Source organism: Alexandromys fortis, unplaced genomic scaffold (genome assembly GCF_014885135.2).
Source record: "Alexandromys fortis isolate MF-2015 unplaced genomic scaffold, M_Fortis_MF-2015_v1.1 scaffold_111, whole genome shotgun sequence".
NCBI classification, from domain to species: Eukaryota; Metazoa; Chordata; class Mammalia; order Rodentia; family Cricetidae; genus Alexandromys; species Alexandromys fortis.
This window is the reverse complement of record NW_026067996.1, coordinates 578,448-603,606: the sequence shown is the minus strand read 5'-3', so window position 1 is coordinate 603,606 and position 25,159 is coordinate 578,448. Positions and strand designations below refer to the sequence as shown.

General features: G+C 50.4%; 1 protein-coding gene across 6 annotated transcripts in view; it reads left to right on the top strand.

Moving 5' to 3' along the window:
- Positions 1-25,159, top strand: part of Iqsec1 (IQ motif and Sec7 domain ArfGEF 1) — a 336,298-nt gene that overhangs the window by 217,156 nt on the left and 93,983 nt on the right. The window contains exon 1 of one of the 6 annotated variants that reach the window (XM_050160332.1): positions 13,164-13,498. The exons of the other annotated variants lie outside the window; for them this stretch is intronic. Coding sequence (XP_050016289.1) covers positions 13,431-13,498 — 68 coding nt within the window. The 5' untranslated portion in view covers positions 13,164-13,430. Of the gene's footprint in view, positions 1-13,163; positions 13,499-25,159 lie in introns of those variants that run through there. 6 annotated transcript variants of the gene reach the window in all.

Sequence of the window (25,159 nt, the reverse complement as noted above, 5' to 3'; positions counted from 1 at the left end):
TCACTAGGGCTGAGGAGGGTTCTGCAGGAGGAGTCTGCTGCAGGGCAGTGAAGAATATTTCGGGCTCTTGCCAGCTGCCCTCCCATTTCAGGTACTTTGGCCAGACTTTTGACCAATATGTGTTGGAAGTGGGGGATTGGGCAGGTGGGAAATTCAGTAAAGGGTCAGCTTGACTGACCTGCCAGGGACTGGGAAGAACTGTTGTCCCAGCTCCAGCTTAATGAAGGAATATAAGATGGGCAAGGGTGGAGAAGGGGAACCCATGTCCTCTGGAGACACAAGGTCTCCTGGCCTCTCTAGTCTTACCAGCTTACCTAGTGATACACGGAACCAGTCTCTGGGGTGAGGCACTGTGGGCCAGGCCAGGTTCTGGCACTGTCCTCTGTGTTGGCAATTTCACTGTGGTAGTGAGGTGGAAAGGTGGCATTGAATTCAGGGAGACCTGACACGTGGGGACACTGTTTGCAAGCCAAGACCTCACTGAGTTACCACAAGAGTCACTTGTTGCCTTTGGCCATTGCCAAGTTGAGCAGCGGGAAGATCATGCCAACCCAGATGCCCCGCTGGTGCAGAGAAGAACCCTTCTCCTGTTGGGGTCTGTTGTGTATTGAATTGGCATCCTCCTAACTTCTAGTATTGGGGTCGTAACCCCAACTCCCTCAGAATGTAACATGGTTTGGAAATCAATAAAGGAGACTTTTTTTGCCTGCCTGCCCATCAGCTGGGATGTCATCATTCTCTTGCCTTTAGATGCTGACTGAACCATGGACTCTGGGGCCTGCTCTTGTCATTTGTGTAATGTTGTAAGTGGGTCAGGGGATGGGTGAATGCATAGATACACAAGGGTATAGACATATACATGTGCATATAAATATAAATAATGTTATACTGTCTACAAAGCAGGGAGAGAGGTTGCAGAAGAAACGGGCTCTCGTGGCACCTTGGTTTGAACTTCTGCAGAACTTGGAAGAAAGGGGTTTTTCATATCAACCTCCAGGCTGTCCTGGAGCAGGGTCATTATGAAGAGCAGAGCCCTGCCTCTTTTCCTCCTGGAATCAGGGAAGCCAGAGATTGAGGGGCGACATCCAGTACCCACCTTGTGGCAGAAAGCAGGAGGGTAAGGAAGACCGAGAATGGGGCTCATCCTCCCAAGATACTTACCCGCCACCTCCAGGATAACAGTGTTTCTTCATTAAGGGGCTGGAGCTGCAGGGCCACAGCCACAGTCACTTTTTCCAGCCCCCAACATTATTGCTCTGGGGTTGGGACATGGACTTGGGAAACACATTCAAGCCATAGTACAGTCCTTCCAAACTAGTCCCGGGCTTCCGTCTCACTCTGCGAAATGGGCATGAGGCCCCATCTCCAGTTTATGCTGAGGCTGTAGAGCACGGGGCACGTGTACAGTCCCGATCAGCACAGAGTCCACGTGCCCTTGTGTGTGCAGGCAACAGGGAGACGGTAGAGCGTTTGCCCAAACATGGAATTTAGGGGGGATGCCAAAATACCCAGCCACCGAGTAAACAACACCATGGATTGAAGCAAGCACAAGCTGTGGTTTGTCTCACCACCCTATCATTGTGTAACAGGAACAGTCAAGAGGCCACCAGTGTCCAGGCCTGAGGCCCTGTGTGCCTGCAGGACTGGCTTCTGAGGATGATGGTGACATGTGAGCAGATCCATAGTGTAGGTTGTTCAGAGCTTCACTAACTCAGTTCTCTGACTCAGCATGAGAAGCACCTTGGTGAGTAGTATATAGGGTTGCATAGTACGTAGTGGTATGTGGTACATGAGGGTACGTGGTACCTAAATGTGCACAGTATAAGAGATATGTGATGTCTGGGTGCTTGATCTACAGGCATGTATGAAGGTGCACATTTTCCTTATGCGTCAGACTCCAGTGGTCCCAAATCATGTTCTTGCTGACCCTAAGCTGACCCATCTGTGTCCTGCAGGACCAGGAAGACAAGCCACAAGGAGGGTTCCTTGTGCAAGGCTGTCTATCTCCATAGGATCAGTTGACTGTTCTCTTTGGAAGGCCACTCTGGAAATGCACGCTGCCTTTAGTATTTGTGTGCTTGGTAGACAGGAATTGGAAGGGGGCATGTCACTAGGTCAGCTGACAACTCTCCTGAGGTTCAAAGAGGAGCTGGCCTCCTTGAATCAGACAAATATCCTGCTGTGATTATGTCCCAGTATGTTCTTGCTTTTGGAAAGGCAGCAGTAGGGGCTTAGAGTGGCTGACTGACTCTCAAAGGTTGAGTGTACATGTGTACATGTTTATGTGTGTGTGCAACAAAGACCCATGCTAAAGCATATGGCAAAACATTGCCCAGGGAGAGAACCCAAGAGGAACTGCCTGGGGCTAAGCTTAGTCCTGAGTCTTCTTGCAACTTTTCCGATGCACTTTAAAAAGCTTGCAGCAGAGGGCCAGCAGCACCTGCTCTTATTCTAGATGCTGCTGGAGCCCTATGCCTCACACCTCCTCTCTCTCAGGAAGCCCCAAGGCCTTCCTTGTCACCTTGTCTAAGGTAGTGCCACTGTCCACTCCCCATCCATATCACCCTGCTTTGTTTTCGTGGTTGCCTTCTCCACTCTGGCAAGATACCTAACTTGGTTGCTTAGCACCTGTGTTTTTTGTCCACCGTTTCCTGATGTCAGCTCCAGGAATAATGGATGAGTTAACTAGCCTAGGTCCAGAACCCGGAGTCTGGTCCTATCCTTGCCACATGTCCTGCCCTCATGAGAACCTTGGTGCTGTTGTCTGTACCCAGCTAGGAAGCTTTTGAGTTGTACAGAAAGCTCTCAGCTGCTACAGAGGAGTCTCCCACTAAACCTTCTCTGTCACCTGACAGGCCACTTCAAGTTCCTCAGTCAGGTTAGGATGGCCCTTTCCCTGCCTCTGGCTGGCCACTGCTCTCTGGTCACCAGAAGGTGTGTGACCTTCTAGGAGATAGCTGTGATCATGGTCATCAGCAGTGCACGAAGGTGGCTATGGTCAGGGAAGTCAGCAGCACGTGAAGGTGGCAATGGTCCAGTTAGCAGCACGCTGGCAGGAAATATATCTGCTGAAACTCAGTAGCGTCTTCTAGTTTTCATGGTAACCTTCTACTTGCAGCAAGGATACTAGTTTTTCCACTGAGAGGAAGGAGGTAATGTAGCAGGCTTTCTTGAACGGCCAACCCCCAAATCATGACATGGAGACATTATCAATTATGAATGCCTGGTCTTAGCTAAGGCTTGTTTCTAGGTAGCTTTTTTTTTTAAACTTAACGCATTTCTATTCATCCATGTGCTGCCCAAGGCCCATTTACTTCATCTATGTACTGTCCATCCTGCTTTTCTCCTTCCTCCATGGCTGGCTGGCTGGTCCCCAGCTGGCTGGCCTCTGGATGGCTAACTCTCCCTTTCTCTCTGCCTGCCAGCCCCACCTATGCCTCCTCTGCCTAGTTATCGGCCATTCAGCTTTTTATTAGACCAATGAGATGCCGTAGGCAGGCAGGGTAAAACAGCAACACATCTTTACATAATTTAAACAAATGCAGCATAAACAAATACAACACATATTTGCATAGTTAAACAATTATTTTATTCCACAATATTTCCCCTTTTGTCTAAATAAAGAGAAAAATGTTAACTTTAACATAGTAAAACTTTATACAGTAAGAACAATTATCAAGTAAGAATTACATTTACAATATCCAGTTCATTTGTATTTAGCAAATTCAGAGAAAATACTCCATTATTTCCCTTATCTTGGTGAGTCCAAAGTTTTGTACCTCATTTATCTTTTAACATAACTAAGGAAAACTGTAACTATAACTATCTAGTCGTCAACTCCATCAAAGACTCCAGAAGGATATAATATTACCTGAACAAACAGGAAATACAGTGCAAGACACTTCCAAAACTTCAGAAATGACAGAGACATCTGGATGCCTAGGCAGTTACCCCAGGGTTCCTCTGCAATGTCGAGGCATCTATCTTCAGCTTTCCGGCCTAGAATATCTGGCAGACTTTTCTATGAAGCAGAAATTTTGAAGGACTGTCCTACTTTGTCTTGGCAAAGTTCAGCAGTCACTTTCCTTTGTGTCCTGCATGTCCAGTTTGGACAGTATACTGTCAGCAGTATAAGGACAGTTTCTTGCCCAAATGACTAGCTTCGCCACAATGAAAGCACACTCCATATGGAAGGTTCTTCAATTCCCATCACCCTTTTATGAAGTATATTGGTGCAGCCAGGAGCATGCGTGTCTCACTGTCATGAAAAGCCTTAGGTTATTAAACATCTTAAATGTCATATTCTGTAGGTCTCTGAAGCATTTGAAGATCACCTATCTATCTAAAATATATCTATTTAACCTTGAACATAACCTAACCTAACTCCAAGTTTGATTATTATAGATGACTAACTACTAACCTGAATTTCTTAATTATACATTACATTTTAAAATGAGCTGCAGATGCACAATGCCTCAAACATGAGTAGAAACATACATACAATATAAAAAATAACTCAAATTTGTATCAATATACCAAAGTCCATACCAATGTAAAATATTTGAGGTTAATACTTGTCTTTTTATCCTATATTCTGTTGCATTATGAGCGGCAAGGCTGCGTCCCCGGCACCCGGCCTCCCGCATGGCTAGCTTATGCCCAGAAATAATTTCACGGAAACTGTATTCTATTAAACACTGCCTGGCCTGGCTAGTTCCAGCTTCTTATTGGCTAGCTCTTACATATTGTTCTAACCCATTTCTAATATTCTATGTAGCCCACAAGCTGGCTTACCAGGGAGGATCTTAACCTGCGTCTGTCTGGAGTGGGAGAATCATGGCGACTCCTCTATTCAGCTTCTTTTTCCCCAGCATTCTCTTCTGTCTACTCCACCTACCTAATTTTCTGTCCTATGAGGGCCGAGGCAGTTTCTTTATTATTAACCAATGAAAGCAACAGATAAGATACAAGACCCACCTCCATCAATATTCCTCACAACATCCATGACCCACCAAATGACCACAAACCACCTTATCTGCTTCTTGAGAATGTAGGCCTTGTGTTCTCTAGACTGCTTCCTGTTGTCTGGGGTCATCTTTAGGGAACCCTGAGAAAACTGAGATAATAGTCTAGTCCTGGGAAAACTAGTTATAACATTTGTTGTCAGTCTCAGAGCTGTTCCCATGCAGAGGGATCAGTGTATACGTCACCTGTCTTGTATACGTCACCTGTCTTGTAGTTTTCCTTAGTTTATTATTTTATGTCTGTAGCCAAGATTTTCAGGTCTCCTCTGCTCAAACCTGATCTCTATTAAACTTAAAGGAAACCACAACCTTTTCATTTCCTGTAGAAACAATAGTATAACCCCTGTCCCAACACAATCTAAAGACTTCCAATTTAAAGACACACCTAGAGTATCCAGACTGGTTTAATTTAGCAGTACCTTTTACAATCCAGTGTCTCTCAGCAGCTGTTGTTCACTTATCAGCATTCAAAAACTTTAAATTCAACACAACACCATACATATGGTTGTGTACCATGTGTACACAACACCAGATTCCATGTGTATTTCCCACCTTTGTATTGTCTTTTTCTTTCATATTACTTTACTCTCTCTTTAAAGACTTTATTATTTTTAACTATTTTTTCTATGACTATCTATACCCATTTTTTTTCTATGACTGCCTATACTCATTTTCTTTTCTTAAGTGCCTAAGCGCATTTTTAAGCACACTATAACCTGTTGAGAGTCTTAAACTCACCTTACATCTTTGTGCTGCGGCTGATTAAGCCCCACTAGGATCTATGAGAGCTGAGCTTTATAAGCACAGGCCTGGCTGAGTGCTGCATTTAACCACCCCAGCTCTAGGAAGTTGGTGCTTTTGCTGTAGCAAACATTTTTACTTAGCTTCTTGTTTCTGCTTAACATGCCAGCTGCTCAAGTGCTGAACCACGCCTCTGTACACTGCGAGCACTGGGCCACTAGGAAGCCGTGTCATTTTTTTTTCCAGATTTCTCAGTCCCACACAGAAATATTGTTAAGTTGGGAGTGTCACCCTAGCCCCTGGCATCCATCCCAGCCCCCTAGTCTGGGAGTTGCATTGGTCTGGACTCCAAATCCCACCATGCCAGGTCCCACAGGGTATTTAAGTGGGCTCCCAGAAGAGGAACACGTGATCCCAGGTTTGCAGTGTTCTCCGGTTTTTCTGTCTCCCCTGCCATGTCTGAGCCACCCAAGAGTGCTGCACTTAATAAAACATGGGCATTTTAATTCAGTTTAATCTGTTTTAATTGGATTTCTTTGTACCGGCAGAGTGGCTCGTCTTAGAATTTTTCCTAACAAATATGAGCCCCACATTGGGCACTAAATGTAGCAGGTTTTCTTGGATTGCCAGCCCCCAAATCATGACTTGGAAGCTTATTATTATTTATAAATGCACAGCCTTATCTTAGGCTTGTTTCTAGCAAGCTTATTTTTTTAGCTTAAATTTTCCCATTTTTATTAATCTATATGTTGCCCCTAAGCTCATTTACCTCATCTACATACTGTTCAGCCTGCTTTTCTGCTTCCTTTGTGTCTGTCTGGTCCCTAGCTGGCCCCCATTTTCTCTCTACCTGCCAGCCCCACCTATCCATCCTCTGCCTAGCTATTGGCCATTCTGCTTGTGTTCCACTTTCTAAATCAGTTCTAAATGTCACCACTGTCACTGTGGTTTTTGTTCATTCTGATCAGGTGGTGGAATATACAAGGCTCTTCTCTCTTTCTTTTCTCCCTTTCCCTCCATGTTTCTCTGCACATTTCTTCCCTTCCCTCTCCCAGGGTGAGGTGGAATAACCAAGGATGGCCTTGAACTTGAAAGGGTGTTCCTACCACAGCCTCCTGAGTGCTGAGATTCTAGGCTTGAGCTGCCCTGCCTGGCTTCTTTATTTTTATTTTTTTTTTTTTATTTTTAGTCTCAATCTTCACGTGTTGCCACCTACCTTCAGAGCATCTCACCTTCAGGACCGGCAGGTCATCTTCTATAGATGTGTTTTAATCTGTCTTCCTGTTTGGGTAGCTCCTGCCAACAGGAGAATAGGAGAGGGCCCTGTGTCAGGCTGATGTTGGAAGTGAAGTGGTTTTAAAATAAAACATGAAATCATTAGGGTAGTCCACTGAGAGAATCAGTGTCTGAGGGTACCAGTGAGAGGGAGGTCACAGAAGAGCTTCTGCCAACCAGCTGGCCTGTGCAGGTGAGTGTGTGTGTGTGTGTGTGTGTGTGTGTGTGTGTGTAGGGGGAGAGGGAGAGAAAGGGAGAGAGAGAACAGATGATGAGAGAAACAGGAGACAGGGAGGCCAAAGAGGAGGTGAAGTCCTGGGGAAGACCGAGCAGCCCTCTTAGAAGGGGACTTGCACACATACACACACACACACACACACACACACACACACACACATTCCAGAATTCCTGTCCTGGTTCCTATCCATCCAGAAGAGTAGCTTTCCTCTTTTATTTACGAGTGGACAATAAAGTGAGCAGTGCTGGCAACAAGCTGGGGTAGGGCAGACACTGAGAAAGACTCCCATTGTGACTTATAAGCCGTGTTGCATGGTGGCTGTTTTAGAGAAAAAAAAAATGTTGTTGTTTTTTTTTCGAGACAGGGTTTCTCTGTGTAGCTTTGGAGCTTGTCCTGGAACTAGCTCTGTAGACCAGGCTGGTCTTGAACTCACAGAGATCCGCCTTCCTCTGCCTCCCTAGTGCTGGGATTAAAGGCGTGCACTACCACTGCCCAGCTTTGAAGCAAACTTCTTAGGCTCAGTCCTTAGATATATTATTGGAACAACATGTGCATATATCCAGACGTCTCTAACACTTTAGTCTCTCTGCTCTATAGCAAAGTAATAGAGCCACTTCCTAGCATTGTGTGGGGCTTGTGAGTTTGCAGCATAGAACACTGGCTGCAGTGAACAGGCAGTGAGTGCTCACAAGGAGAGTATTAAATTTGGGCAGTCAAAGCTCAATCCCTGGGAGTTTCAAAGAGCTTCAGGTGAGGGGCAGTCTGTAGAGTCAGAGCTCCCTAATTCATCTTGAGAAGGATGCCCCTGCCTTACCACTTACGATTGGCTTGGTTTCCATAATGTCACTGTCCTGGATTCATCTTTCTCTTTGTTTGGGGGGTGAAGGTACAGGTGGAGAATAGGCTCTGAGGACCTACCTCATGGCTGTAAACTCAGCAACATGACAGGACCAGGGTCTCAGAGCCAGGGTCATGTCAGCAACTGGACCTGCAGTATTGTTGTGTGTGACCTTGGGCAAGTCATATCACCTCTCTGAGCCTCTGCCTCCACCCCTAGCAGAGAAGAATTGGGTTAGGGCTCCTGTTGTTTGAGTTGTCTTTGTTCCCTGTGCAGAAGATGGGGAGAACCAGAAGGGCTAGCTTGTGTTTCCACTGAAGGCTCATGGAGGACCCTGCCTCCTAGACTCCACCCGCTGCCATATCCAGCTAGGCCTGGGCTCTGGTTCTGACCTGATGCCACGCAGAGGTTGTGGTACCAAGTTCCTGAGTGACCATGGCCCAGGACTAGCGTATGCTCATGGCTATCTGTGCTCCTGCTCTCTCCCAGTGACAAAACTCCATCTGATCATGCATCTGATCATGCAATTGTCCTCAAACTTCCTGCCTGTCCAGCCCCCAGGGACAGCTGGAAAATAGCCTAGATGGTGATTAGGCCCTGGCTCCAGGCCCCACCCCGGATCCGTGCTAGGCAGGTCACGTCCCCTCTCTGGATTTCTGTTTCCTCCCTGGCAAAATGAAAGGCAGAGGGATCAAGTGGAAGAATTGCTCATTCTTTAATCCAGCTGCTACTTCTCTCCAGCCCCTGCTCTGGGCTACCTGCTAAGCTAGGGCAGGATGAACTGAAACGCAGCCCCCTCTCTACCCTCAACTCTCCCGACACAGTGTTTTCAGTTGCAGAGGGGCCCCAAGCATCCCTAGAGCTGGAGCAATCAGGGGTGACTTCCTGGGGGAGGTGGCACCTAGGTCTTGAAAGACAAGAAGCTGCAGAGATTGCAGGTGACTAGCTTAGATGTTCATTATCTTGCTTATTATTTGCCAGAGCCGTGAAGTGAAATAAGGATTTACTGTCTACACCTAAAAATCCCTTCTGTTATCCTCACCCTCTGAGCAGGATGTTCACCCATCATCCTTCCTGGCGTGGTTGTTGTCTGCCAAGGTGGATGATTCCTGAGCTGAAACATGCCCTCAGGCTCGGTTTTTAGTGGCCAGCACTTCTCAGGGAACAAATGGGACATTTTCTGTGCCTGGGTCAGGGTTGATGGTGAGGGCAGCTCTCCGCAGAGTTTCCATGCCGACCTGCTCTCCTTCCCCACCTCATGCTGTGCAGTGACTCCCCTGTGCCTTTCTGGGGATCTAGGGAACACTCCTTCCTGAGCACCACTTGCCCGCAACCTTCAGTCTTCTGGGACAGCCAGCCCTCATGGAGTACATCCCGTTCCAGCCCACACTGTCCTGGGCCATAACAGCGAGCAGTAACCTCACACACTCCAGGGTCACTCAGTTCTGCATTGTTACTGTGCCTTGTGCCAGGATGGTGGGATTCCTGCTCCCACACTTCAGGGGGACAAACTGAGGCCCAGAGAGGCATGGTACCTCAGATATGGATAAGGAAGTCCAAAATGAGTAGAGTCCGTCCTGCCCTCAGGGACAAGCCTCTGCAGGGCAGAGGTGGTATCCATGGTCAAGATATGTTAGTGCGTGTCCTCTTTCCTCATCCCTAACATGCCCCAGGCTAGGGATACAGCCCAGTACAGCGTGCATGGTCTCTGGGTTCCATTCCCTGAACTGTGGAAGAGAGAGGAGGGAAAACTGTTACAAACTGCCCAGGCTGGAGGGCACAAGGAAGGTAGGTATGGAAACGGTCATCTAGTCCATCATGACCCGGATCATGCTACTGGGTGCCCCCGTGACAGCTGCTGCCCCACTCAGCTCCCAGGCACAGTGAGATAGGTGCCTGTGGATATAAAAACAACTCCCAACCCAGGCTGGCCAAAGGGCTGGTCAGGGGTCTGTGGGTGGAGATCAGTAGCAGGGCATGTACAAGGGCCAGCCCCAGCAAATAGGAGTGAAGGAAGGGGGCCCCTCCACTGAGATTGCCCCTTCTGGTAGACTTACTGAATTCCTCTCTGTCCTCAGTCTCAGCCTGACTATCTTCCAGGCACTCTCAACTCTTCAGATAGTCCCCTGAAGCCCCTAAGGCAAGAAAACAGCCTTCAGAGAAACTGGGGAGGTGGTGGTCTTGGGAAGCCATGCCAGTTCTAGGCCTGGCTTACTGGCTATGAAGTGGTCAGATGTAGAACTCGTGGTAAGAAAAACAAAGTACAAAGTAGGATGCAATGGAGCCCAAGCTCTCTAGGGATGTTGATGTTAGCCCCCACCATGGGGTCCTAGCCACTGGTACCTAACAATGGCAACCTCTGTCTGTCTGACCAGCTTTTGGGCACAAAATGCTTCCTGTGCTCTCTAGTAGGTAGCTGGCATCTGCTACAGAGCATGCCTGTAAAGTGCACTTAACAAATCCCTGTATCCCCAGCTAGTGACAAGTGTCCATGGTGCAAAGTAAGCCTAGGATCAGAGCATCTGTGACTGAGCTAAGGGGCTAAGTAGGAGAGTCAATCCTGGTGGGCAATCTAGACATAGATTCTTAGCTATGGATAGAAACCTGGGGACCACAAGAGATACAAAGTGCTGAAGAGAAGGCTGGTAGGAGACTCAGTAAGGGAGAGAAAGCTGCTGTGGCAATTGACATCTCTTTTTCTTGGGTAGTGTGGGTACCAGAGGCAGGCTTGGGGCAAAGGGGAGGGGGGGATGCTGGATAGAGGGATGGATGTGAGGGTGATAGATAGGTAGATGGAAGATGGGTAAATGGATAGATGGAGGATGGGTAGATGGATTAATAGATGATGGGTAGATGAAGGATAGTATGTATATGGACTGATGGAGAGTGGGTAAGTGGATGGAAAGGGGCTGGATGGTGGAAAGGTGAATGGATGGTTGGTAGGTGAATGAGGAGTGAATGGGAGGATGATGGGGTAGATGGAGGATGGGAGGATGATGGGTAGGTAGATGGATAATGCCTGAACGAAGGGATGATGAATTAGTAGATGAAGGATAGATTGGTGGGAAGATGATGGATGGATGAATGGACAGTAGAAGGAAGGAAAAGGAAGAAAAAGGAGAGTAGATAAAGGGAGAGACAGAAAAGAGAGGAAATCAACAGATGAAGAGCATATGTCTGGTGATAAATAGGAGGGAGAGAGGGAGCAAGAGATGATTTGGCTGTTAGCCAAGAACCCACGGGGGGTACACTAGAGAGAAAGGTGCCCACGTGAGCGATAGAGAAGTATAAACAGGTGTCGTCTCTACCCAACAAGGTGCTGAGAAAGCTCAGCTATGGAGCGTTCCCAACAAGCCCTGTGTATGCTGCAGAGAGTCAGAGAGTGAGGCGGGTCTGAGAAGAGCCAATGAACTCTGTCCCGAGTTTCCCTCCGTCAGGGGCTCCGATGCATGGGTAGCCTTAAAGGGCAGTAAGCCTCCTTCCACTGGTGTTCAATAGAGGCTGGCCAGGCCTTCTTTATTGTTGCTGTTGTTTTTGTTTGTTTGCTTTTTATCTTTTGAGACAGAGTTTTTCTGTGAAACAGTCCTGGCTGTCCTGGAAGTAGCTCTGGGGACCAGGCTGGTCTTGAACTCACAAAGATCTGCGCCTCTGCCTTCCAAGTGCTGAGATTAAAGACGTGAGCCACCACCTTCCGGCTCTGTGCAGGACTTCTTAAGAGCTCTGATGTCATGCAGGGCCTGTAAGGATGGTTTATGAAGTTTCCTGTGGTGAAAAGACAGGGGTTTTTGTTTCGTTTGTTAGTTTTGTTTTGATTGATTTGTTTTAGGGTTTTGTTTTGTTTTTTTTTTTTGTTTGTTTTTTGTGTTTTTTTTCTTTTGCTTCCAGAACCCCACAGGGAATGGACAGTCTGCAACTATGGGATCTCTGCCGTGGGAATCAGGCTGGAATGAAGGCAGGACAGTGATGTGCGTAGGCCAAAGTCAGAGCCCAGCAACAGGAAGGCAGAGCGGTGTCTGTGTCTAGGTGGCTCTGTCCTGAGCCTCCAGAGGCTTGGTGCTCTGGTGCCCACTAGATGGAACAGTTATTTTCTGGTCCTAGGTGCCCTGCCCTCTGGGGTATTCCTGGGGGCTGTGGGTGAAAAGAAGCCCTTCAGTGGGCGGTAACCTGTGAGTCACTGTCCCTAGGGGCCCTTGCCTGGGAAGCCCCAGCTGCCAGCCCTAGGCCTGGCCCTGAGCAGCTGTCAGGTGGGTGGGGCTCCATCTGGGTCCTAGTCTGGAAAAACCCCGGGGGCCCAGACCCCCATGGTCCACTGCCTGGAGGGGCCCAGCCTCACCCCTGTCTCTATAGAAGGTTGGTTGGCATTCAGAATCCAGCGTCAGCCACTTAGACTCAATTTCCTTCCCAAGCCTGTGACCTGTGTGCCTTAGTTTCCGTGCATGGTTGAGAAAGCCATTGAAACCCACTTTGTGGGCCATGGAGAAAAGTGCGTGCTTTTGCTCATACCTAATGGGAATTCCTCCTTGTACCCCAGACTCCTAGAGCTCATGGAGTTCAGGGGAACATGGCAGAGAGAAGACACAGCTAGTGACACTTAACAGTGTGGCTTGGCTACAGCTGGGAAACTCTCAGGGCCCAGTGGAGTCCCTGGGTGCAGGCTGCTGTCCTAAGGCAGAGTCCCAGCCAGTTTGATCTTCTTTTCCTCTATCCAGGCTTCTTCCGGAACCAGCAGCAGAGCAGACCCTTCTCAGTCCTGCGGGCAGGGCTGTAGCCACGGGGCGGTGTTGGGTTTAGGCCTCTGGGGACTGGTGGAGGATGTGGGCCCGCCCTCATCTCCACAGCCTCCCTCCCTTAGTATTGCCTCTCCAGTCCCACCCTGTCCTCTGGACTCACAGGGCTCTGGGCTCCCAGAGCCCCCACTTTCCCTCACAGTGGACGCCCCCTCTGTCCCGCCCCAGTGACTCACTGCTCCCCTGGCCCTCTGCCATTCCTGTCTCTTGGCAGGCGGCAGGCGCAAGGTTGTGCTGAAGCCACGGAGTGTGGAGTGTGAGGGACGCTCAGTCGCCAGGGTCTGGAGCTCCGGTCCTCCAGCAGCAGCAGAGGCCAGCCAGGGATAGCGCCACCAGGAACCTGCAGTGGCCTGGGGGAGTCAGGGCCCTGCCCTCTCCCTTTCTTTGGACCTTTTTGCTTTTCATCGTCATGAAGAAGGAAGTGACCTGAAAGAGCCCAAGACAAGAGCCACCCCCTGACTGGGAGGAGAACCAGGATCCAGGGCAGTGGCAAGGTCCCCTAGCCACTGGACCCCGCTGATCCAGGCATGAAGGGTGATGGTGGTGCTGTGTGGGGCCTCATGTGGAAATACTGCATCTCCGTGAGGACCCTCAGGTACCAGGGACAGGGTGTGGAGGCGGCTTTGCCCTAGTGGGCCAGGTGAGGGACCTGTGTGGTTTGGAGGTCTGGGAGGGGGCAGGGATGGAAGACAGGAAAGGCTGAACCTTGTACCCTCCAGAGAAATGTGAAGTCTAGTAGCAAGGAGGGAGGCAGGAAGGAAAGCGGACCAACTCTCAGGGCTTGCGCTAGCTGCTGTCCCCGGGGAAGGCCACTGGAGGTACAATGAACAGGAGGCATAAGACACCCACTGGCTTTGAAGTGGGACTTGGGTACCCCCTCTGCCCCCTAGGCCTGTTATGCCTAGATCAACAGTACCATACTCTCTCCTTCAGTGTGTAGTGGGGTGACAGTTTTTCTACCCTCCACATCAGTCCCCTCATGGCAAGTAGTAATGTCCAGGAGCAGGTGCCAGGCTGGCCCCCTCAGACCTGTGTGTGCACTGACCCAGTCTCTGCGGTGAATCGTCCTTTCCAAAGAGGCTTTTAGGATTCATGTGAGGGTTAAATGTGACCCAGCCCCGAGTGCCAGCAGACACCAGCTAGTGTCGCGTGTGTAATTACCACAGCCACTGTTAGATCCTTCACCCTACCTCTTCAGAGGTCTGTGGGAGGTACCTGGAAGGTGCCCATTTAGAAAGAGTGGAAGAAGGTTGAGCAGGACTTTAAGAACCCTTGGAGAGATAGACCACCTGGGGACAGGGTTCACCTGGGCATGGGACTTGGGTACAGGGGTGAATACCTGGGCTTAGCTCTACCTTCTGCCACATCTGTTAGGACTTGTCTGGAGCAGGAAGCCACAGGATCTTAGGCAAGGCTGGGTTTTCTCCTCTGAAACTGGAACCATAGGGGCTGTAATTTGCATGTAAGAGGACCTAGAAGCGCCACCCAGTGGGGATATACCTTGTGTTTTGAATTCCTCCTACTAGTGTGCATTTTACTTAAAGAGAATGTTTCCTAAAGAATAAAGTAGCAAGGAGTCCTTTCTCTTTCCAGGCTCTGCTATATCTGGTATATCGACCTCACAAAATCCCCTTCCTTTGCCTATATCCTTCCCGCTTCTCCTCTTTCCTCTACAAAATATTTGTGCTATCGTATAAGAAATATGAGTAGCAAAAAAAAGCATAATTCAGAATAAGATGTTGTATCGATGATAGCAATGATGATGAACAAAACAGAGGTATTCAGGAACCTGAAAGCTGAGGTAAAACCTGCTGAGCTCCCCAGAAGCCCAGGGGAAAGGGGAAATGCAACTGCCCAGTTCACGCCCACTTTAATGTGAAGCACATGTACAGTAGCCACAGTTGCTCTGCTACAAGGCGAGCCTGTCTAGAGCCCTGGATGGCGGGCCTTGGGCCCAGACAGATTTATAGTTTCCAGGCCAACAGTGAGAGAGAGGCATTCTGCTTAGACAAAGATGCCAACTGGTCGTGGGAACCGAAAAGCAAAGCAAAATCCAGCCCTGGAGTGAGTCACTGGGCCACCTTCTGCTTTGGTCCATAATGGACCCCCATGGGTGGATAGTTCAGAAACCTGACAAGGCAGGGCTGGAGGCAGGGCCCCATCAAAGTGCCTGATGTTTTGGTCACACAAACTGCAAAGGGTTTTCCTGCCTCGGTCTTTCCTAAGGTCTCTAGAGGACCCTCAGGAAGTGTTCAAGAATGTGGTGGGCCAGCATGGAGCACTTCTGAGTAGCTGTTGGTACAAAGGGTTGCTCTGTGCCTCAGTTTCCTCACCCACAGAATGGGAATATTGTAGAACTTCCTGTGGGAAGGTGGGAAGTGCTTGTGGCCACTTGTAGTTTGTGCTGATTGGTGGTTACTTTCCCTTTGGTGATGAAAGAGCAGCTTGGGGTGGTGCTGATCAGCACTGAGTTTGCCCAGTCCTATACGCAGCCCCCATGGGTACCATGTGTCCTGTACTCAGCTAAGGAGGATGGCTCGAAGGTGGGCGGTTGTCCAGGAGCAATGTATTCTTTCCAGATACCCGCCTCCCATCCCCAGAAACCCGAGGCCACTTCTCAGAGCCAGATATAAGGAGAGCCAGCCCAAGCAGGCTCCGAGGCATTCTCAACCCCATACTAACTGCCAGGGGAGACCCAAATCCACAAATTTGTGGTGGGGCAGAGCTGGCAGCCGCTGGGGAACAAATTGGAGGGTTGTGATGGGACAGCACATACTTTTCCACTTGCGTCTTCAGATTCCCCTCTGTATGAGCCTGTCACCCCTGGCAGGGTCCCACTCACATCTGGAAAAGCATGAGGTGTACATAGAGCTCTTGCTGCTGCCGGCCCTGGCTCTCTGCCAAGGTTCCAAGGCAAGGTCTCTGTGAGGGCCATGCCGGTTCTTTCTGACTCCTAGTGCAGGGCCATCTGGGTCCAGTGCCCAGGCACTTAGAAGATGTATCTTTATCTGTTGGGAACTTTGCTAGGCTGTCTCCACATCCAGGGAGAGAGGCAAACTGAGCCGGTACTCCCGATTAGTGTGGACGCTGGTGAATAGTGCCAGCAGAGCACATAGGTATGACTCCCCCCCTTTGTCTCCCCTCCTTTCCTTGAGTGGGGCCTGAGGCAGTGGGCAGAGAGGAAGAGGAGAAGCCCACTTAAGTTAGAAACTTGGCTTAGCCTTGTAGAAATCACTTTGGAGACTTTTGGAAAGCAGCGACAGGTTGCCTGCAAGCTGGTCCCTGTGAGGAGGAACCTGTAGCTGTCACTTGTCAGCTGTTTTATTTTGTGTGTGTGTTGGGGGGGGGGCTGTTGTTGTTTTGTTTTGATAACTATGCTCTCTGGTTGCTTTACCAATGAGCATCATCTGAAGACATTGATACTGTAAGTGGCCTTCAGCAAACGCTCAACCCATCTCTCCGTGGGTTGCCTTTAGCTTATACCTCACCAGAGCTTGTCCCCATCAGGCTGTATTCCCAGCCTGTCCCCCGCAGGCCATCTCCTCAGTGTGTCTCCCATCAGGCCAAATCTTCAGTGTCATAGTTAGCTTCAGTTATCAACTTGGCATAAATCGAGAGTCACCTCGGCAGAAACCTCAGCTGAAGAATTACCCAGATCAGTTTGGCCTGTGCCCATGTCTGTGGAACATTTTCTTACTTGCTAATTGATCTAGGAGGGCCCAGCCCACTGTGGTGGATGTCATTCTAGGAAGGAGGGCCTGAGCTGTATAAGGAAGGTAGCTGAGCAAGCTTATGAGAGCAAGCCAGTAGCAGTTCCCACATGGCGTCTGCTTTAGTTCTTGCTTCCAAGTTCCTGCATGGACTTTCCTCACTGATGGACTGTGACATGGGACCCTTTTGTGCCCCAAGCTGCTTTTGGTCAGGATGTTTTATTACAGCAACAGAAGCAATTAGGACACTCAGCCTGTTCCCCAAAGACCTTATCCTTACCCTGTCTCCCATCAGACTGAATCCTCGGCCTGTCTCTGTCAGTTTCGAGAATGGCTGTCACATATTGGCATAGTTAGACAAGAAAGATGGGTTTGTCCCTTGAGAGCCCAAGAAGCAGTCACGTCTCCTAGACCAGGCTGCCCCTGGACACACGGTGCTGAGTAGGGTGCGTTCAGAAGAGCAGAGCCACCCCGAGCCTTGTAGGCCTTTCTCCCCTCCTGCTGCAGCTGCCTCTGAGCAGAAGGACTGGGAGCAGATGGCATCCAGGCCCTGAACGCATCCCAGGAGCTTTCTGGACAATCAGCCATCTGGTGCCCTCCATGGGAGGCCCTGAGTGTGCTCTTCCCATCCTGTGCTGTGCCTGCCTAGGTACCTATGACAAAGGGAGCCTCTTTCCTACTCAGAGCTTCCTCCTGCCTTGATGTCGTGCCCCTTCCTTCTCCTCGCTGAGTGACTGGCTCTGCACTATGGGTCCCCAGCCTATCTGATGCCCCATGCTGCTGAGCCCACAGTAGCTCTGGGTACTGCTCCCATGGTACTCTCCGTTCCCACCTGGGCGAGGCCCTGCAGGTCCCCCTGTTATAATGCTCCACTGTCCACTTCTCTACTGTGTCTTCAGTTTTGAGACATAAATCTGCTGCATAACCTGTGCTGGCTTGGAACTCCCTGGATCATAGGGCTGTGCTCCAAGCAAGGACCTAATGAATCTCAGTGCACAAATGCCAGCCCTTCTAGGCCACCATGGTGCTAGACTATAACCTCATGAGAGAGTTTCACAGGCAGCAGGCAGCGTAGCTCTTAGAGGCTTGCTACCTTTTTCCTTTCTGTCCAAGGCCCTTCTTGGTGGGCCATACTAGACAGCACTTATTCTCAGAGAGCTCACAGGAGGAGGCCAGGAGCAGCCCCAGCGCATGGGAGAGCACCCTCTTTCCATCAGGATACAGAGCATTTGCTGAGTACCTACTGTGTGCCAGCTCAGTCCATAGCAGGTGCTTGACTGCAGCAGTGAGCAAGGTGGCCCATCCAGGCCTCAAGGAACAGACAGGTGACGATGACATCAGCTAGGGTCACTACTAAAAAGGCAAAGGTGGAAAGGTGACAGTGACAAACAAGCCAGCCAAAAAATGCTCTTAGAACTTCTATCAGGATAAATGGACCCAAGATGTGGCAAGCCCATGCAGTAAAATGACTATCGGCCGGGCTGGGCGGTGGTGGCGCACGCCTTTAATCCCAGCCCTCAGGAGGCAGAGGTAGGTGGATCTCTGTGAGCTCGAGGCCAGCCTGGTCTACAAGAGCTAGTTCCAGGAGAGGCTCCAAAGCTACAGAGAAACCCTGTCTCAAAAAAAATTGCTGTCGACCATCGAGGGAGTAAAATCTCACCCCCAGATACAGCCTGGCTGACCCTGAAAGATGTACCAAATGAAAGAGGCCATCATGAAAGCCACATGCTATCTGACTCTATTCATAGAAGTTTCCAGAACAGACATGTCTACAGATACAGAAAATAGAGTCCAGGGCTGCCCTGGCGGTGGAGAGACACAGAAACAGGGATTGGTTTGTTTTGAAAGCAAAGACCAAGTTGAGCTTGAACGTGGTGACAGGCATGGGCTCCCTTTAGCTGGATGAATTGCATGGCACAGGAATTACCCGTGAATCAAATGGCTTCTACAGAATGAAATGGAAAGTAGCAAAGTGAGCTGAGCAGGTAGCCTTGACTGGAGGTTGATCAACAGAGTGAGTTGGAGAAGACCCGTGGGCAGAGGGAACAAGTGTAATGGCCCCGAGGCAGGAGCCACGTGGCTTTGTGGGTACAGGTGGCGCCTGCCTCCAGGCCACTACACTTACATCGCATTGCCTTACATTACATCTGTAGTTGGAGGTCAGGCTGTCAGGCGGAGTGAGGAAGGAAGTGGGCAGGCCCAGCTCCTGAGGCGGACCTGTGTATGTTGGGGGTGGAGAGACAGGAGGTTTCTAGGCAGTCACTCCACTTCCATGAAGAAACGAGACACTGCAGGGAGGAAGGGGCATGGCAATAAGGAGATGAGGCTATTGTCTAGATAGGAGACCCTGCCGCTCAAGGGAGACAGTGCAGGCTACAGATGACCACGGTGAGAATTCAGCTGGGGACAGCTGTATTGCCCCCAGGAGAATTGGGGTTGCAGTGTGAGGTGAAAGCTCCCTGGAGTCAGGGCCTGGCTGTGGCCTCAAGGAGGTGGTCACAGCTAGCTGGGGCAATGGAGAGGACTCTCCAGTGGTGGCCTTGTACGGGGAGGGTCTCTGATTCATGGAGGCCTCGGAGAACCCTCCTGACCCCAGAAGATGAGGGCGACCACCCTGCCCTGCCAAAAATGACACCCTTGGATCCCATTTAGTCCTGAACTGGTTTCAAAGTAAGTAGGGCATTTTCTTCAGGGTGGCCACCTTACTTAGCCTTTGTCGGGCAGGCTCAGACTGGCCTTCAATGGGACCATAGTACCCACGTAGCCAGAAACCCAGCTGGGGCTTGGCATTCTAAACAAAGCAGGCTGGCCGAAACTCAAGTGGCCCGAAACGCGATCGGTCACAGGAGGCTGGCCAGTGAGCAGCTGCATTATTTATTGTCTGTCCAGTGAGGCTGTTTGAACCAGCTAGGCCTTGAAGGAACCCTCGGGGAAGTATCTTGTACAGGGTGGGTGTGGGCCCTAGGGTGCTGGCCCCCTCACCTGGGGCGGGGCTTCCTGGATGCTCACTGAGCCGGGAGGAAGTTAGGCGTCAGGGCTGTGGGGAGGTCCCCTGGTAGGGAGAGCCTAAGGTCCTTCGTCCCCAGGGCCTAAGGAGGCAGGCCAGGCACTGGCTCCAGGGAGATCTCCAGTCTTCCCCTGTGACACCGTGAGTACCACTTGCCTAGTCTGGGAGCCAGTGAGGGGCTGATGACTATCAGCAGTCTTATGGGGTCAAGCAGTTGGGACCTTGTATGGGGACTCATGCTGTTTCTAGGAGCTGTTTTGATTAACTGCTTTTCCCTGCCTGAGAGACACAGTCTAAGGGTCCTGGAACTCCAGGTGCCTCCCTTCAACTGCCAGATGGGAATCTCTTCAGGGACATTAGGCCAGCAAGAGGCTGGGGCTGCCCAAGGCCCCTTGGTCTACCCAACTACAGGCATGTAATTTCTTCCAGTACCTCACAGCCACCTGAGAAAGGGGCCACACCTACTCCACAGCTGAACGAACTGAGTCCCTGAGACACAGTTGTTCAGGGCTCCTGGTATGTGGCCTGAGGCCCTTTCTGTCCCCACTGCCATCCTCCAGTGACTTCTCAGAGCATGAAGTTTGGAGGCTCAGGGCAGGAGTCTTAGCTAGGCCCAGTCTGGGGTTCTTGCCTATTAGGGGAAATCAGTGCTAGGAAGAGCCTGCCTTGGGGCAGTCCCACCCCACACCCCTGGATGTTTCCTTCAGATGCCTTGTACCCCACCCCCATCAGGAGTCACCTGACCAATGACAGTTTGGCTTGTTTCATTTCTTTATTTCTTTCTGAGCCAGTCCAGGATAGAACCTGAGGCTCTCTGATCCTGGGGTTGGGAGAGTCTTGGAAGACAGTCCTTAAGTAGGAAAATACTCGGTGAAGGGTGCTGGCTTTATCCACATCCCTAGGGAAGTTCCCCTCCCAGCTCCTGTCCATCCTCATGACACCCCAGAAGGGAAGGCTCTCAATGCTGGTTATATGGAAAGCCAAATTCAGCTATGCGGGGACGTCTGTCTGGTTGCATTCAGCTAGTGGGTATTCAGGAGCTGGACTGCAAACCTGGAGAGGTTCTAGGCCATCTCTTCACTGCGCAGCCTTCTGCATGTGGGTGCCAGGGGAGGAGAGACTGTTTCATCACTTCTCTGTTATTGGGACTGTTTTTCCACACGCCAAGGGCTGGGCTTCCATCTGAAGGTTCCAGGCTGGGTGGAGGAAACTGGACTGGGGGAGTAAGGATGTCCTTGCTGCTCCTGGTGCTTGGCCAGCAAGAACATCCTGGTAACCCCCAGTGCCGATTGGTCAGATTCTTGCTTATAGCCTCTTGGGGCTCCAGGACCCAAGCTGGATACAGACTCTCATGCCCAAGTCCCATGTCAGTCCAACCCAAAAGACCTGAGCACAGGTCAGAAAGGATGTGGCTAGGAGCTAGGACAACCAAGTATCCACAGGGACCTCAGGCACCTCTTCTGCCATCTGTGAGCTAGCCAGGTGAGACCAGGAGCCTTTCAGAACTTGGTGACTGCTACTCCAGGCAAATTTTCTTGCACATTATTCTTTAAATCATTAGATCACGTGTCAAGCACTTATCAGGTACTTACCAAATGCTAAGGCACTCACTCACTGTCTTGTCTATGGGACTACAGAGGTGTTAAGTTTGATCTATCCAGTTGCTCTTCTAGTATAGGGTCCTCAAACAGTGTGCTGGGTCTGAGAAGGCAGGTGGTACAGGGCAAGGGACAGTGGGATGGTAGGACTGATTTTATTTTGATGGATCCACGTTGCCTTTGAGAAAGCACCTGTTAGTCATTAGGCCACTGAGGCCAACCGAGGGGTCCTTTATGACCTCTGCTTCATGGTCTCTCATGGGCCAGGCTGCTGTGAACAGACTGGGCCCCAAATTCAAGCCAGTGTGACTCCAGAAATGCTAGGACAGAGGTAGCAGGGTTGACCAAGGAGAAGGTGAGTTCAGCCTGTGTTCAGCAAGTGGGGCATTGAGGAAAGTGCCAACTGGCACACAAAGTAGGGTGCTGGGCTGTGGTCAGGCTGCAGGTCAGGAGCTCAGACTCAGGGTGTCAGCTCCGCTATTTTATTGGTTATTTGACCTTGTTACAAACCATATCCCTGGGCTCAAGCTTGCCGCGAGGACCTTGTTACTTCTAAGTGAGAAAAGGCACAGTCCAGACAGGAAAGAGGCTTCTGTGGTTCTAGGAACTAAAAGGTGAAGGAAGGGGTGATTGTTTTAGAAGCAGCAGAATTCAGGGGCTCAACTGGTGGATTTGGTGTTTTACAAATTACTTACTGTGTTCACCCTTAGGCAGGCTATCTCCGCGTAGGCATCCCTAGCATGTAGTAAGTATTCAGAAAACCTTAGCCATCCCCTTCCATTCAGTGTCACCACCCCGTGACAAACCAGCTGCGGTGAGTAACACACTTTTTCTATCATAAGGTTGTTTGCTGTGCCCTGGGGGAGGTGGGACAAGAAAAGAGGAAATTGCCACACAGGGCAGTCCGGGCTGAGGAAGGGGTGAGCTAGCAGGCCAGGGGAGGAGTGTCAGACCTTTCCACAGGGGCTCCCCAGAGGTTTTTTGGGAGAGGTAGCCACTGTTTTAGATTTTGATGCAATGGGGGGAGGGGGGACTTGGTCTGGGCTTTGAGTTAGGAACCCTGCTTCATCAGCACCAGACTTGGTATGGGACTATTGAACCCACATGGGAGTTAAAAATAACTCTGGGCCTGTGTGCTGCTTAGTGTTAGAACACTGGCTTGGCAGGCACAAGGCCCGTGATCCTGTCCCCATCCTTGGGAGGAAAGAGGGCTCCAGCTGTGGCTGGGCATCTACTGTGCCCAGGGTTCTAATACCCTGTATGTTGCCTTCTTGCACTGTGTAGCTACTGCTGAAGTCTCCTCAGCCCTTTGTAGAGAATGGGCAGCAGTTTCTGGATCCAGGGATTTGGTCTGGACTCATGCTTTGGATAGGTTCCTGACTGCTACCAGGTGGCTTCTGGGATGTCACCCATGAAGGTTACATACAGAGACGTCATCATACTCAGAACAGGACTGTGTTCAGGGATGTGTCGAAATACCTTTCCAGCAGGCTAAGTGCAGGACCTTTGTCAACAGCTTCAGTGACGGCAACCACAGTTGGTCTGAAACCAGGGCCTGAAGACAACCGTGGTTGGCATAACCAAGCCCGGTGTGAAGGGTGAAGTGACAAAGGACAGCCTCTTGTTTTAGAGCACAAGCGTGTTTGAACCCTGTGTACTGACTGATCTCTAGTGTCTTCTCCCATCAGGGGTGGGAAGAGCTGATGGGAAGAACATGGGTGTGGTCCACGGCTGAGGCCCACTTCACAGGGGCTGAGCAAGCCTGGGCAGCTCCCTATACCTCTGGGAGCCTCGGTTTCCTCATCTGGGAAATGAGGTTAACAATCCCAGAGTTAGGAGTGTATCGGGGCAATGCCATGACAACAGCTCATGGAAGTTCTGGCAGGTGGCAAGCAGGAAATCTCATTGGCCTCCAGGAGAAGGCGTGCTGGAGAGAGAGTCAGGCCTTTTGAGTTAGACAATGGAGGTCCGAGAAACAGAAGCTTGGGATGGTTGGGAAAAGGTGCTTAGGGATACAGAGCTGTGGATCTGAGTTTGTATGGCACCATACAAGCTGGCTTTTTTCCTAAGTTAATGTGATGTCTCGTTCCAGGGTCCCTCTTCTGCCACAGTAGTGTTACAAGCTTTTCAGCTTCACCCAATGTCTCCTTGAGGGATAAAATACTTTGTATCCAATCAGCAGTATCTGTAGATAGAGGCTGTGTGAACGTTTGTGTGAACATTACCCCTTGTGGCACTCTTAGAGGAAGATGCCAGGTGGAGGCTCCCAAGTTAGAGGGGGCAGCCACACTGGGCTATGACACGGGGGCACTTCAGGGGGAGTTTCCCCAGGGGGAACTGATTCCGGACAGGTGGAGAGGTACAGTCCACCGTGTGCCAGGGCAGGGTGGAGCTAGTGAGATGGGGAAACAGCTATTCCCTCACTTCCCCTTTCAGCCCTCTGTGGAAGGTGAGAAGCCTTCCACCTCACATCCTGTCAGTGGTCACCCTGCCCACACCCCCGGTGCACGAGGGGAAACTGAGGCAGTGATCGCCTGTCACCACAAAGGGCAGTCTAGTGGTAGGGGTTCTATTGCTCTGTGGTCTTCTGCCCCACTGTGTGATCTAGAAAAAGTCACTGAGTCACTCTGGGCCTTAGTTTAGCTTTTACAGAGCTGAGCTGTAGTTCTTCCCAGAGCAGAACAGAAAACTCATGAAAAAGACTGTGGCCCAGTACCTGATCTTTCAAGTGCTTAGTATTCCTGCTTAGTATTCCTCCTTGAGTGGTGGACTCTAAGAGTCTCCCTTGGTGCCTCACAGTGGGAGACTACTGTACGTCCTGAAAACTGGCACCAGATTCCATTCTGCCCTGAGCAAGCTCGATAACCTTGGGCTAGTCATTCTGCGTCCCTGGACCTTGGCTAACTCATCTGGAAAATGGCTTAGTAATCATCTCAGCATAGGTGAGAAAGATTAACCAAAGCCTGGTCCAGATGGATTTTCCCACCTGTCGAGCTGGACACCTAAGCATCTTTTCCCTCCTGCCACCTTTCCTGTCCCAGGAGCTGGACTGAGAGAGTTATCTGGCTAACAGTTTACCCAGCTAATATCTCCTAAATGCCCTCTGTGTGTTAGGCATTGCCCAGAGTGGTGGTGGGGGGGACATTGAAACTCCTTCTTCCTGGAATGCCTGGTCTCAGGAAAGAGGCCACAGAGCAAAGTGGGGCAGTATGGTTTTGAATGGCTTCCAGGGTGGTCACAGAGGACCTGAGGTCAGGAAAATGGAGGCCATTAGATGAAGGCTGGGGATTCAAGCTCCAAGGACAGAGGGACTGGGGGCTTCCAGCAGTATCCTTTTGGGGGATGCCTAGCTGGGCACTAAACTGAAGCCAGTCTGTTGTTGGACAGTGCTCACCTTGTCGCCTCAGCACAGGTTGGAAGAGGACCAGACTCTTGCTGCTGTGGTAGGGAGGTAGCGTGGCAGGCCCTCGAGCCTCATGTGAAGGTGATGAGGGGAGTGGAGGGCCATACTTCAGAGAGGCAGTGGAGATCGGTCCCAGTGTCAGAACAGAAGCCCTGAGAACACATGAGCACCCAGACCCCAGAAGTTCAACTGACCCAGCTCTGCCTCTGGGTTACGTGCTCAGGATAGGCCCCCAGTTCTCCCTAGTGCTGGCCTTCTGCAGCATGGTAACAGTAATGACTATGGCTGGGCAGTCTTTAGGTGCCAGGTGCTGTGGGCTCTTTGTACCCCATCCTTGCCTCACTGTGGTCCTGGTGACATCATGTGGGACTCTTTGGCATGTGGGGTCAGCTAGACATGTTGAGAACTGGTCTGAAAAGACTAACTAGATTTGAAAAAGAATTTGGGTCCAATAAGAAAACCCAGAGCTGAAATACTAGAGTGGTTTGCCTCTAGATGAGTCCGGGTTCCTCTTGGATGCCATGAATGCGGCTGGCTC